Source organism: Antechinus flavipes, chromosome 5, assembly GCF_016432865.1.
Source record: "Antechinus flavipes isolate AdamAnt ecotype Samford, QLD, Australia chromosome 5, AdamAnt_v2, whole genome shotgun sequence".
Classification (NCBI taxonomy): Eukaryota; Metazoa; Chordata; class Mammalia; order Dasyuromorphia; family Dasyuridae; genus Antechinus; species Antechinus flavipes.
The window spans coordinates 79,790,316-79,806,247 of NC_067402.1; the positions used below are offsets into that span (position 1 = coordinate 79,790,316).

The 15,932-nt window shown below is 35.1% G+C and overlaps 1 protein-coding gene across 7 annotated transcripts in view; it reads left to right on the forward strand.

Moving 5' to 3' along the window:
* Positions 1–15,932, forward strand: part of DIP2C (disco interacting protein 2 homolog C) — a 593,021-nt gene that overhangs the window by 526,616 nt on the left and 50,473 nt on the right. For 6 of the 7 annotated variants that reach the window (XM_052001629.1, XM_052001630.1, XM_052001631.1 and 3 more), the window contains one exon: positions 11,316–11,377. In XM_052001629.1, coding sequence (XP_051857589.1) covers positions 11,316–11,377 — 62 coding nt within the window. Of the gene's footprint in view, positions 1–9,146; positions 9,248–11,315; positions 11,378–15,932 lie in introns of those variants that run through there. The other variant, XM_052001635.1, reaches the window with a different exon arrangement.

The window sequence follows — 15,932 nt, forward strand, 5'->3', positions numbered from 1 at the left end:
GAATTTATTAGGGAAAAAAAGCCCCACACAACTAAATATAATTTTAAAAAAGAAGTGTGATGAAGAGTCTTGCAAGTATTTCCCCATTTTTACTTATCTCCATTCTTCTATAATTTCATCTCCAAATAGTTATTTTCCTATTTCTCTTTTCTTTGTCTTCTCCAATTTCTAATCAGTCTTCTGCTACTGCTTTTATGTTCAGATGGATAACCCTTTTATTGCCCTTCTCACATCTTCATCATTCTGTCTCATTCTTAAATTCAGTAACTACTCCAAACAGCAATTATACCTTCCTTCCCCAGAGAGTAACTGGGACTTCCCAAGTGAGACTGTAATGAGAAATCATTAGCCAGTAACTTGGCAACAATAATATATTTATTCTATTTCTGTCTCCACTGTCACTTTGAAATGCTCTAGGAAGTCCTTTCACAAAAGGAAAACAAAACAGATTGTAAAAGGAAACCATAGCACTTAGCACTTGTCATCTTTGACATGATTTGTAGGCATCAACAAATTAAGATTTGCAAACACTCTTATGAAGTAGGAATTGATCGATTTTTACTTCAATTCCAAGTGAAAGAAACTGAATTGTAGTAAGAGTGACAAATTCGGGGGTGATTATTAGCTTTTCAAAAATATGCATTAAGTGTGCATAATTCTCGAGTAAATAAGACTAGATTTCTTCAGACAGAAAACTCCTTCAACTATTAACAAAAAGCATTTGAAATTATTAAAAAAAATACAACCTTTCAAGAATACAGTTGTAATATAAAGAGAAGTATAGCCCCAAACTGCATTTCCACTGAAATGAAGTGTCACAAACGGCCACTTCAGATAAGAGAAGTCTTGATTCATTGGTCTTCTTGGTATTGTCCATCATTGCTTTTAAGACTTTTCATGGAATAACAAAAATCTGAACTTCTTGTTTTAAAGGGGAAGTAGAAGCTCATGGTTACAGATTTCCTTTGTAATTTAAATGGACCTTATGAGATACAGACTGCTAGAAGCAATACATACATTTAGAGTATTCACCACGATACAGCAGCAAATAGTGAACTTCCTTTAAACCTGTTAGACTCTGAACAACTTCCATAGAAAATCAAAAAAGACGTTTTTACTTACTTGCCTACTCTTTATGCTTATATTTGGCATGTAATACATGAGCTAGACACTCCATAGGAAAAGGAATTTGATGTCCTTGTGTCTTTGCTTCTTGGGATGCTACATTCTTCCTAGCCTATGTCAAAGGGTATAATTTTCAGATTTTTTATATCATGAAAGAAATGAATAAAAAAAGATCAAAGGGTCTTTCTAAATTTTTAAATTAATTTTTAAAATTAAGTTTGTAAACAGGAGAAAAAAAAAGTTCTTCCTTATGCCTATATAAGGCATGTGAGTATATATATGTATATGTATATATATGACATGATAATGGCACCATATGCATTATCAAAAATTTCAAGAGCCCAACTTGCTAGTGCAAGGTCAAATTAAATAAGATGGCATACATAAAGAGATGTTCATTCAATTAGATGAGGCCCTGTAGCTGAACAAATAGCTGTCAGATCATGAAGCTAAGCAAAGAGTAAATCTTTGGTTAAGAAAGCTTTATGTATCATATGATGTGGGCAGGGGTCAATTTCTTAAAGAGTTCTAACATTCTACAGCCTTATGAGGCTTCTCCTTGCTGATGATTTATTACTCTAATCTAGAATGTACCCCTAAGTAGTTATTTTTAAAGCTTTTAAAGCTTTAGCACAAAGAATCAGACTTTCTATTCTAGTGATTAGTCTTCCACTGAATCTCTTTTGGAAAGACTTTATGTTCGTTTTCTATGTAATTAAGAGTATGGAGAACAGTTTGTTGGAAAGACCATTGTCCTGAAGATAAAAGACTTGTTTTTGAGTCCTAGTAACTCATGACCTAGAAAACTAAGCTGGCCAAACCATTTTTTCACTGATAAAATTGAAGGGTAATCCATGTTAATGATAATCCTTGATAGCAATCTGTAAACTGATGTATAAGAAAGTATAAGAAGTACCATATAAGAGTAAATTAATAATACAGAATATGATGGATATAATATGATCATTCTTTTGTTCACTATTGCCACCCCTAAAGAGTTTAGGCTTGAGATAGACTCAGTTGGTAATGGAACATTCTAGGTTATTCACCTCATTTTGAATGTGATATTATTAAAAATCTACTTTGCCTATCTAATGACAGGATAATTCAGAAATACCTAATTTCAGTGATGCTATTGATTCAAGTATTCAGTTTGGGAAAATTGAAGGGTAGTTGTTGGCTGCTCAATCATTTCAAGACAGGAATTACCCACTGTGTGCATTTTGACACTGTTCCTTAGAGTTCATAAGTCATTATTCTTTGACAAAACATGACCTTCTCAAATGAAAAAATACTTACCCTTGATTTTTGCATGAACTTCTAAGATTGTAGGCACTTTTCAAAGGAGAAGATCTAGATGCATAAATCATTTGTTTTTGTCAGAAAACATTTCCAAGAATATCTAGCTGCACAAATGACTTTTAATATAAAACAGTTGTAATTTGTTGAATTTAGTGTTGAAGAGAACATTAAAAAGATCACATCCTGACTTCTGTGTTTAATTAGCCTTAACATAAATTTCTCTTAGTGCTGTTAAAAAGTGTCACTTGTTTATTAACCTCTGTTGGAAAGGATATTGCCTGCAGCCACAATTACTCTTTTGAAAAAATTTAGATGAAGAGTTTTAGCTTGTACTAGGTTAGAAATTGTGTTCTCTCATAAAAATCTTAGTATCATTCCCCATAGGTTTTATGGGGTAAGGGAAATCCCAAAACTTTTCCCTTCTTCCAAAGTAGATTCAAATTATTTTTTTGGGGGGGGGGGTTTGAAATACTCTTGGGTCATTTCAAAGGAAACTTTTTGATCTTCACTTTATTACAGTTGGTGAATAATTGTCTTGAAAAGAAAGCTGTATTTACAACTTGCAGGCATTTCAAAGCTCAGTGAAATCAATAGCATGAAAATCTTAAATTCACAGAATGTTGTAATTGGAAGTGACTCCAGGGGGTTTCTGGCTCAACTTTTACCTGAAGAGGAATATAATCTCTCTGACCCATTACTTACTGGAGCTGCCCTTTCCATTTTTAAGCAGCTCTGAATGTGAAAGTAAATGCGGGTGTATGTGTACACATACATGTGCACACAAAAATATACTGGAGAAATATATAAGATATGTATGTATATAATACTGAGCTGTCTTCTATCAAACTTCTATCAAACCTAGTTCTACTCTTTATCATAAAGTATTAAAAAAAACCTCCTTAATGCTTCCTCCACATGATATCCTTTCAAATTTTTAAAGGTCACTGCCATGTTTCAGTGAATTCTTTTCTTCTTAAAAACTAAACATCCTCAGTTCCTTTCAATCTTATGGCATGGTGTCTATCCAGTCCCTGTACCACTCTGATTACCTTCCTCTTGATTGATTCCAGCTTACTGGAAGAAGAATTACTTCTTCAAATGTTGCTTCTCAAACTAAATACAAAATTCTGGATGGTGACTGGCCACAGGAGGCTGTAGTATATTCTACTATCCCCTTCCTCTTGAATGCAAGACTTGTGTTAACGTAACCTAAGATTCCATTAGCATTTTTGACTACCATGTCACACTGGTGACTCACTGAGCTTTCCCTCCATTAAACCCTCTCTCCCTAGTCTTCTCCTATAAATTTCAAATATGGGCAAGACAAAGCATTAAGCATCATTTGCAGCATTGACTATTTTTACCCCAGATAGGAAGTTCAGAAATGCAACTAATATGTGAATAGGTAATAAAGAACAGAAACACCATGTCATTGACCTTCATCCCTTATATCTGCAATTGCTAGCCCAAACTCAAATTAACACAACAGGTACTAGGAAATTCTCAAAAAAAAAATGAATTTCATGGTAAAGTCACCAGAACCCCCAATTATTTTTTCCTGTAATCTACAAAATCTACAAAAGAAACTTGTTATGCATATTCTAAGCACTTGATATCCTGACCACAGACTTAGTTTCATACTTCTTTTCAACTACATTTATATTTTTAGACAATTTGAATTAATGGAATTAGACTGAGCTACAAAAATATCTTCAGAATGAGACAGAAGCATTCAGTTTTGTTCAGTGACCAAGTCAAGAAGGTGAACAAATATAGGTATAATTTAAAATTGGCAGTAGTATGGGTTATTTTTTTAAAGTTTTTAAATTGGAAGTTTTGGCTTTGCCATTTGCCAAATCTTGGCTGTGCCACTCTCCTACTTGTCTGGCTCTGGACAAATAAGACGGTTGGATTTGATGATTTCTAAGGTGCCTTTCAGTCTTAAATCTCATGAAAACTAAATACAGGATTTCTACTTAACCCAACAGCAAGGCATCACACACTGAACATTCTAACTGATGAATGGTTTATTATAATTTACTTTTTATGGAAGGATAAGTAAATGCCCTACAGCACATGTTTGCATATGGGATGAACTGAAGAGTCATAAAATGAAAACTAATGATGTTTGGAGAATTATTATCCTAATAATAAACAAACTAAATAAACTTATGTAGATGGAGGTTATCTAACCCCCTTTTATATTGTTATTTCATTTTTTTACCTAAATAGAAATCCTCTATTATTATAATGATAAAAATAATATAGAAGTTAATTTGAAAATGTGATTTTACAAATATTATTGGGCCTCATTATGACTCTATGAGAAAATTACTATTAGTCCTGTTTATAACGGACAACAATGACTCTATAAGAGACATAAAGATTAAGGGATTAATCCAAGGTCACACAGAAGGTAGCAAAGGCAAGATTTGATCTAATATTTTTTAACTCCAAATTCATTTCTATTTTCAGCATAACATAGATTTACAGGACAAGAATTAGAAAATCTTATAGAAATTCTGCTCTTACCTCATGGAGCTGGAGTATGCTCTCATTCTTCTTCTCTCTCTGTGCTCCTTAATGACCTTTTCTCATTTTTCTTTTTTCTTGACCTATCTTCAGTCTTGACACTCCTGATTATCTCCTTCTAGATCCTCTCAGCTCTAGTTTTTTGTGATACTGTTCTCTCCTGATTCTTCTTCCATCTGTCTACTGATTCCTTCTGAGTCTTCTTTGCTGGATCTTCATCCAGATCATGGTCACTGTTCTGAGCTTGTCTCAAAATTCTGTTCTGGATATTCTTGTCTTTTCTCTCTATACTGTCTCAATTACGATCTCATTAGGTCCCAACAGTTCGTTTATTATATCAATAAAGATGATTCCCAGAGCTATTTATACAGTCCTAACCTTTCTCCTTCATGTTAGTCCCTGCATCACAAGCTGCCTCTTGGAAATCTCAAAATAAATGTGGTAGATGTCTCAAACTCAACAAAATTTTATTATCTTTCTCCTCAAACCTTCTCTTCTTCCAAACTACCCTATTATTGTCAAGGGCATCATAGTCCTTCCAGCCACCCACAGCTCTTAATCTTGCCATTATTCTTAACTCCTCATTCACACAATTCATAAACAAACAAAAAGGACGAGGTGAAGAGTAGGAGCATTCAAAACATAGGGCAATAGCCAGGGCAAAGATATGTCAATAGATGGAGCATCATGCATGAGGAACAGCAAAAAGGCTTTATGTGTGTTGCTTATATAATTATTTGTTTTCTAACCCAATTGGAATGTGAGCCTCTTGAGGGCAGAGATTGAGTTGTTGCTGTTGTTTTCTTTTCTCCCCTTTCTTTGTAGCCCCAGCACAGTGCATCAAACTTAATAAACATTTAAATGCTTACTGGCTGGTCACCACTTGAAGTCAATTAGATGTGGAATAGACTTTGAGAGAGGCTTCTTTGATTTTGAAACTGCATTAACATAGCAAAGAGATTATTGAATCACAGCCAGTATAAGAGTTTCTAATCCCTCTACAACTTTCGCCACATGAATATTTGTTAGACATTTTGATGGAAGAGTCATTTTGTTATTCAATTTAGGTCTACAGAATATAGTTTGCTTTCCTTTGAGTAGATGACACTAATCACCTATAAATAGTACTTAACCCAGCCATTTAGGGAGAACCCATTACATCCAACCACAGCCCAGTTTCCTTTTGGATGATCCTGTTAAAAAGTTTTTTTTTTAATCTCCCTTAGATTAAGCCTCAATTTTCCATTCTTTCTTTTGATTCTATCTTTTGGCATTTTATGATTGTTGTTCATTTCTGGTTTTTGTCCAAACATGCTTAATTCTTCTGTTCTAGGAAGAGAAGAGTCAGAGTGCTATTAGGGGAAAGGACACTAGATTGGGATTGAGAGGACTGAGTCCCAATTTTTAGCTCTGTTATTTACTATCTGTATGTATAAACTATATTATCAGTTTTCCCTTCAAAAAAGTTCTTCTTGAGATTGCAAACAGTGTAAGAGAATTTCTCTCATACTGTTTTTACCACATGAATTTGTATTTAAATATTTCAAAAGAAGTTTTCTAATATTTTACTTAATTCAGGTGGCTAGTTGATTTTTCTTACTCATAAATAATTTCCAGAGAATACCACCCTGACTAGGCTGACTATTCTTGCAGCTGGGTAATTTCTGGAAAGCATTGACCTAGTTCCAACTCCAGCTTGACTTTAGACAATCTGGACTCTTAGAAGGATGTTATTTAAATAATTATATTCATCTGGAATGTATGCAGTGTGATTCCCTCTAAGAATACAAAAGCATATCATACATGCCTTCTTTGTTCTTACTCTGCTTAATTTTGACTCAATATATGAAGAGACAGTGGGATGGGGTGGGAGATTGGGTAAGGGGATAGGGGAGACACTGAAAGGGAGGAAGGAGTCATAGACTAGAAACCAGAAGATCTAGTTTCTCTTCCTAGTCCTGCCCTAGTTCCTAGAGCAACACAGACTCCCATACAACTTTGTAGCTCTGAGTGGACCTCTAGAGACCTCAATGTTCTATAAGATATGTATAAAAATGCTTATCCTAATTACCTCACAAAATTGTTTTGAAAGAACTCCTTTATAAATTTTAGAATGCAATATGTTTCTCCAGAAAAAAACACTGATGGTTATAGAACTACAGTTTCATTGCCCAACTCCAACATTCAATGGATGTATGGCTACAGTCAAATCACTAAACCTCCCTGAGTCTCCTTTTGTCCATTTCTAAAATGGGAACAACAAAATTTATATTACCGATCTCACAAAGTTTTTATGAGAAAAACAATTTGTAAATCTTAAACAATGCATAAATGTGATCTGTTATTATAAAGAATAAAAAATTTAAGAGCCAATGGATTCATCATTTATGGGACTATAGCTATTGGTTTGGAAGAGTTCTCAGAGGTCATCTGATCCAAGGCTTCTTAAACTTTTTCCACTCACTGCCTCTTTTCTCTTGAGAAATTTTTATATGACCTTACATATGTAGGCTTATAAAATGGGTATACAAATCAAATATTTACTGATAATAAATCATAAAGAAAATTTAAAAACAATTCTTTAATATATATATATATAATTTTACCATTTATTAAAGATGAAACAAATTTGTATATGAGATGGACATGCTTATTTGTTTTCACATAAAGAATTAAATTTTAGTGGAATATTTTATATCTTTTACTATTGCCAAATTTTTGCACCCCCCCACATTCAATTATGGGACCCCATACAAAATCACAATCCACAGATTAAGGAGCTTTGATCTAGTCCAACTTCCTCATTACATAGAGAGAAAATTGCATGGAAATTAAGTGACTTTTCTAAGATCACACTGATAGTTGATATCAGAGATGGGATTGGAATTCATATCTCCAGAGCCAGAGCTTTTTTTAATGTTTCATATGTGACTCTGATTCTTCTGAAACTAAGTCCAGTGTGCTTTCATACAGTTCATGTTGGTATTTTGGAGTCAGTGGAAGAGACAAGCTGGAGCCTTTACTATAGTTTTAGATGCTATTACATTAATTACTAGGGAGAGCTATTGGAGCATTCAAGTATGGGATACCTTAGGGGCCCTCTTGATAGTTTTAATTATAAAAGCATATGTGTGGGTTTAGAATTAAACCATCCCAGAGAGCAACACAGATTCCTATAACATTTTTTCATCTACTTCTGGAAAGTCTTAGTAGTAGGTTTCTCTAATATCTTGTGAATAGGTGGGTGACACCTGCTTTGTTTTGATCATTCCAACACGAATTTAATGCTAGCCACTTTGGCAGACGCAAATGTGACACTATAATTGTGAGCAATGAATTGGTGCTGAGGAAATGAAGGAAGGAGATATGAGTCCGGATGCATTGAGGAAATATTGGAGAAATGTCTCCTGGTGCTAGAAGAGGCTGAGAATGAAGAGAAAGTATGTACAAAGGACTGTTTCAAGGGGTAGATAGCCTTTGCTATGTGGCATGGAGATAAACCATGCAAGAAGAAGTAGCATAAAGAAAACTTCCTTCAATTTCACAAACAAATCCAGCAAGAGTAGAATATGTACTGCTCCTTGCACCTTTCTCTGTTGGTTTTGGGATTTCACTGAGCAGTATTGTTAAATTAATGTAGGTGTATTGCTGTAGAGGCGAAAGACCAACATCAGCATCTTTTAGTATAACAAGTTTGGATTGCCATTTCAATTAAGTAAGTGATTAAATACCTGGGCCAATAAAATTCAAACCCCATTTATTTTGGGAAAAACAAAAAAACATGAAAAAGGCTTCCTAAAAATGAAGTTATCCACTAACATTGTCTTTGTCTTTAAAACCACTTAGCTGTTTGTCCACAGTTATTTGTTTATTACCATCTCTTCTGTTGCTCTACTACTAAGATGTTGACATCTCATTTTAGTTTTTTTTAACCTTTAATGGTACAGTGATTAATTTTTGAAATTTCTGTAATTGACATTGTTTTTGTTCTTTTTTTTTTATTCTGTTCCCTGCTTTTTGCATTTTCCTCCTTCCATTCCCACTTTTACTTCCCATTTTAATCATTTGGGGGATTTTATGTGTTTTTTTTGTTTTGTTTTTGGTTTGTGGTCTATTTGGTTTCTGTTTTGGGTCTTGTGTTCTCTCTTTCCTTCTCTCCTGTTGTCCTTGCTATCCTGCTGCTATAGCCTCACAGGCTGGGGAAGCTGGCTGACCAGGTAGGGAATTTTCCTGTTCCCTCAATAGCAATACCTACCTTATCAGCTTCCAACAGTGGGACAGACTAGAAGTTGAGTCTGGAGATTGAGGGGTTTAAAGACCCTTGGTGCAACAGTGCCGATGGCCCAGGGCTATTTAATCTGCTCAACCCTCATCAAACATTTCACCTTTGTGACAAATGTTCCACTTCCATTGAACATAACCAATGGTGTGTGTTAATCTCATCTTTCATCATTTTCACTGTTAGATCCATTTTATGTTTCTTTTCAAAATTGACAGAGTCCCAGAAAATCTGTCAACAGAAATACCTTTTCCTCCCCCACTTACATTCTACATTCAATAAAACATGTTGCATTACTTGAAACATGTTAACTAGTTCTCCACTCGGCACTAGTCTGTTACACAGCTGAGTATATCTAAGTAGATTTGCCAAGACTCCTGGACAATTAGACCACTCTTTATACTGTATATTAATGTAATCTTCATTCTAAAGGCTAATAACCTGCATGTGCTGCTCCTTAGATCTTTCTCTGTCTTGGTGTTTGGTTCTCCATGAGAAACATTGTTAAGTAAATAGAGTATAGAGTTAACAATTCATGAAGAAATTTAGTTTCTTTGTCTACTTTTCGTATGGAATTAGATTTCCCCCTAGAGAATGTGTAGTTCTACAACTAAAATACCAGCTGATATTTCTACAGGCATAAAATTGGTACTGGATGGGAGTCAAAGAACATAGAGTGAATCCCATCTATCCTATATCAGATAAGTGGTTATCCAGCCTTCTCTTGAAGATCTCCACTGATGGAAAACTTGCTGCCCTTGTAGACATTATATTCCATTCAATATTTAGTTGATATGTTAGCCTTTAATTTCTACTTAGCTGGTTCTTGTTCTGCCTTCTAAGGTGAAGCAGAAAAAGCCTAACCTCTTTTCCATATGACAATCTTTCAAATTCTTGAAGACATGTATTTTCCCTTACCCTGAGTATTCTTTTCTTTGATTTAAACATCCCCAATTTTTAAAACAATATTCATAGCAGTTTCGTATCACCTCAAAATACCACTTTTCTTCAATAAATTCCATGTTTCTCCTTCAAAATAACACAAATTGCCTTACGTAGTGCCTGTGTGGAATCTGGGCTTGTCTTAGTGAGACTGAATGGAATTACTGTCTCATGCAATGTTGTTTTATTTAGTGTGGCTATTTCAGAGATTCATGGAGCCACAGAAAAATGTCAGAGGCAACAGGATTTAGCCAAGGTATCTTTCTAGTTGGAGAGTAAAAACAAAATAGCAAGGACTTAATGTTGAACATTCAAATAATAATGAAAAAAGAAGCATCTAAGTACAGAGACAGTGAGGATTCATTCCTAGGCACCAGGACAAGCCAATCACATAGAAAAAAAAATCGATTTAGATACCATAATGTCCCATTCAGCTGAATAGGACCGATGTAGACAACTTCTGTCACAGAAAAGCTTGAGAAAACAACTTCTAAAGTAGCAGCAGAAATATTGGATCACAGAGTTCTAGGATTAGAAGGAAGAAAATAATTGCTTTTTACATCTTTCTCCTTAATCCAAGTCAGTTCATGCCATGTGTTCTGCATTAATATCTTGAGCTCTAAATACACACCTTTTTTGGTGCATGCAGTGAGAATTTCTCAGCAAATCATGCTTCATATTCTTGACAACTTGCTTCTATCACCCAAATGTTTTCTTAAACAGTCCCAGCTTTCTTTTATTTGGTAAACTTTTGGCATGCCTCTTATGGTACATGATTTCCATAATCTATAGCCTTGTTTGAATTAAGCCTTCTGAAATGTCCACAATTATGTTGATAACTTTCCTTTTTGAGACCAATCACTTTGAGGTTTTGATCATCAATGCTAAAGGTAGCAGGTGTCTCTGGGTAGGTATGGTTTTATGCATTTTTTTCTAATCATAGATGGTAACTTAGAGTAAACATGCCTTTACAAAAAGTAAGCTTAATTGATAGTAACATTACATGCTTTTATTTTATTGGCTCACCAATAGTTTAAAAGTAAAGTGGGGAGCACAAAGAAGGAGCACTTACTTGACAGGGAAATCTCCTTTCCATTCACAATTCTGATTAACTAAAACATGTCCTTGTTTACAGGGAACATCTGGACCTGATCCAACCACTGTGTATGTTGATATGAGGGCACTAAGACATGACAGGTATGACGACATCCTGTTCTTGTTGCTTTCCTAGCATTCAGGTACCCAAACATACAAAAGAAAAAACAGAGAGATGGAAGTTTATAAATGTTAGTCAATTCAAAGGAGAACAAGGATCTCAATAAGATGGAAGGCTTGCTGGAAGCTGGAGTTTCCTGGTCAGGAGGCAGAACACTGGTACTTTTAAGCACTGTAAAGCTTCACCACATTTTAAGCTTTGGAGTTAACATGCCCAGTGGGATAATAAACCTCTTGAAAAACAGCACATGCTGTACAGATGTACTGCAGATGCTCCTGCATAATAACTAAGAGCGATTAAAGCTGCTGAATTGTACAATCCCACCTTATAATCGTCACAGGTCTTGAGCTAGGCTATTTAAAGTAGCCACTATTTTGCCCCACAATAAAATGCCAAATTTTGTGCTCATCTCTCTATTTTCCCCCCTAAAAGAATATCCTATAAGTAGGTATTGGGCAGCCAGAGCTGTGAGGCTTTTCTAATCATCTTTAAGAGAAGGGTTTAAGAGGTAAATTACCTTATAGGTATATAACTATATCAATATATAGGTTTATATCTTATAACTAGAAGAACCACATATAGTTTTGGGTTTTTTTAAATCAGTATTTCAGTGAAAGGTCTCCAGAGAAAGAAGGGAAAGAATAAGGAAGATATGAGCAGAAGCAACTGATGGAACTAGAAATACAGTGCTAGGCCTGGAGTCAAGAAAACCTGACTTCATCAGCATTAGACTCTTATTAGTTGTATGATTATGGTTGAGACAGTTCATTTTTATTTGCCTCAGTTTTCTCAACTATAAAACGGGGATAATAATAGCACCTAATTCTTATGGTTGAGTTAATATTTGTAAAAGTGCTTAGCATGGTGCCAGGCACACAGTAGGTACTATATAAATATTTGTTCCATCCTTTAAAAGGAACTCCATCCTACAGAAAAGACCCTAGTTAATTGTCTGTGGGAGGAGGAGGTTCTTATCATTTTCATTAAAAGCTTTGGGGTAATATTTTGTTTTTTAATCAGTAGTGGAGAAGATCATATATCGTTCCCATTGTCTGATTATTATTAGTAGAAACATTTCCTTATATGTTAAGTGCCTGAATTAGTACAGAATCTATAAAATATGTTTACCAGAGCTCTTTGGTATTTCAGATATAGAATTTTGTAGTGGAAAGGAAATTTAGAAATCAAGTCTGTCCCCTTTGGTTTATCAGCAAGGAAACTAAAGCCAAAAGGATTTGTGCCTTGCATAGAGTCCATCACTATTCTGGTGCAGAATTCCTCCTGTGGTAACCCAATGCCTCAATTCTGAGTTATCCACTGTGACAAAAGGGAAGCTATGACATCGTATCCTAGGCAGCAGATAATCTAGACATTTTATATTACACTTTGAAATGTACTTCTTTTTTCTTTTTATCCATCCAGGAATTTTAACCTTTTTAGTTTGATGTAGTTAAAAATGAGTTTGCATTTGCTTAACTCACTCTAGCTGGACTAAAAGCATGATGACTTAGACTACTGGGAAATTGAGTCTAGAATTAAAAATCTCCTGTGTATGTTCTGTAGAGTGAATGTGTCTCACATAGATAATTGAACCATGTATATTTATGATTCCCTTAATTTCTGAAATATGGTTTTATTTTTTAAATTTTGTTTTCTGAGTCATAGGATTGTAGATCCAGAGGTAGAAGAGACCTCAGAGAATATCTAGTCCAAGCCCCTCAGTTTATAGATGAGACCCACAGACATTAGGATCACATTAGTAAGTAGAAGAAACTAGGCTTTGAAGCCAGAGCCTCTGACTCCACATCCAGAATTCTCCACTTTGGTACTCTGAAGTCATTAAAAAAATAATAAAAACATTTTTTACTTTCTATATCTTGATAAGTGATCCACCACAATTAATTATTGTAAATAGAAAGATTTCTTTGCACTGAGTTCCTGACATTTCTTAACTCAAATAAGCTATACAAATGTTGATGTATTATAAATTTAAGTCTTTAAACATTCAACCTTTCTAGTTTGTAAACAGGCATGTATGTTACTTAGCAAAGTGCATTATATCTAGATGTTCTAAGCATTACCCTTAGAATATTTTTAATTTTTTTTCTGATAGGGGATAACTTAATATTCAGAGAGTGGCAAGACCCATAAAGCAGGTTATGTTGTACCTACGACATCGATCCTAGTTCTTTAGGGGGAAAAAAATTACATTTCACTCAAATAAAGTTAAAGGAGTAGTAGATCAATGTATTTCTCAAGTTATCGTAGGATAGTTATTAGGACAATAGAAAAAAAAAGAACATGGACTCTGGAGTAAAGGGTCTAGTGTAAGATCCTGTTTCTGATGCTTAATACTTGTGTGACCTGAGGCAAATCTTTTGGGATATCAGTTTTGTTCATCTGTAAAACCAAAGGATTGGACTAGAAAGCCCTTCCAGGTCTAGATCTCTGCTACTCTGTTTGCTAATAGACCCATTTCATAAAAGTTCTATTTGGAACACTTTCCTTCCATTAAAAATTATGTAAATGAACTATAATGGGACCACACTGTCACATTACTTCTCTATGGTAGGATTAGGCACCTGCTAGGCTCAATTTGACCCAAGGTTAAGGAGGACTAGATTCTAGTTTTACTTCTACTCTTTATTAGCTGCGTGATTAGCAAGGTGCAAAACCACTTAAGTGGTCTTAGGTGTCTCACCTGTGCACTAGGAAGAATAGTATTTGTATTTAGTTCAGCTAACTACCATGTGGAAGACACTGTACTATTTGTTTTACAGAGTTGTCATGAGGAAAGCATTTGTAAACATTGTTCTATATAAATGTGAGCTGTAATTACTATTTTTATTATCAAGGAGATTTAGTTACTGATGTACTAAAAGGACTTGGGCATAAGGCAGTTTCACATGTTAAAGCAGTCCCAAGTGTTTCTTAGGAGATACAGTGCTATTTATATTGAAGCACTAAAAATACATGATAAAAATCTAGGAACAAAAAACAATGTCAAAGGCTCGTTGTAAATTCCGAAGAAGTCAACCCTGCCTGAAACACAGTTCAGAAACAAGTGGAATTAAAAAAAAATCCAACAAAAAATTCACTCAGCTGCACCTGCAGCCCTGAGTAACTATTCTTTAAAAAGTCAATACTATCTCATTAAAACACATATGCCTCAGTGACTCACATGTAATACTGTGTGTATTATAGCCCTTGAGGTAGGTGAGAAAAAATTAATGCACTAAGACAGCGCTGATAAAGACTGCTGACCTTTAGAGCTTTAGAAAAAAAAGACTTCCCTTTCAAGCAGCTGGCCCCCATGGTGTAGCAACTGAAATGGATATTTTCTATGCTCTTAGATTAAGCAGTTTGATGTGAAGGAATACCAGGCAGGGCAGATCTCAGGATATAGTTCTTCTGCCTCCACATCCTCCTTCTGGGGAGACAGCTTACCAAGATTATCATGAAAAGAAAAACTAATTCATTTTGTGTAGCGAAAATCAATCAACCAAAAGCATTTGTTAAGCTTCTACTAGTAAATGTCATCCATTCTGTTAGGCACTAGTGATACAAAGGTGAAACAGTACCTATGCTCAGGATGTTTTTATAGTCTTAAGTGGGGCAGACAACATATACAGACATAGGTATGGACAAAATAATAGCGAAGGAGGAACAAACATCTGAGGGAACAGGAAAGACTTCATGTAAATGGTGGCACTCGAGCATAGTCTTAAAGAACAGGAAAATTTCACTCTCAGGACAGATGGGGGCAGGGTTGGATTTCTTCCATCCTCCTGATGATGAGGACCTAGATGATTCTGTGTTCACAGGGAAGCCAATCTGCTGCTGGTGTGCTGATGAGTATTTCCATACTGACTCTGCTATACTGTGCCTGCAGGATTGGCTATATCCCCCAAAATGCATCTCTCTGGTGGATGTCTTTCTCTTAAATTCATGTGTTTTGCAGAAAACTCACAGACTATTACCAGACCTCTGGTCTGCAAAGCCAATGCAGCTAGAAAGCTCTTGGCTTTACACACCCAAGAAGGTTACCTGTGTACTGAGATGATGTTTTGGAATAGGGCTCTGTTCAAGGTGGTGACTCATACCAGGGAGGTTGTGGATCCATCAAAGCATCTCTGAACTTATTCTCCCAAATGGGGCTTCTTTAAGGTGATCATATTGGGGAGGATGTACTGATTTCAATTATGTTGCCACCATTCAGAACATTTCTGGAAACCTCCTCTGCCTTTACTTCAACATCTGCATATCTTCCTATACTAAAGAGTTTTTTGTTTTATTTTATGTTTGGAAACAGCACAGCATTACTTGGAGCCATGTGGAGGATAATGATTGAGATTAATATGGGTGAAACTGATTTTTTTTAGTTTAACAAAAAACAAGCAACATTGCAAAGGAAGGAAATTTAGTCTGTCAAATGGCTGGGAAGTTAGTTCAAGAGAGACTTTTTTTTTTTTTTTTTTTTGCTGAGCCAATTGAGATTAAGTGACTTGCCAGGGTCACACAGGTGGGAAGTATTAA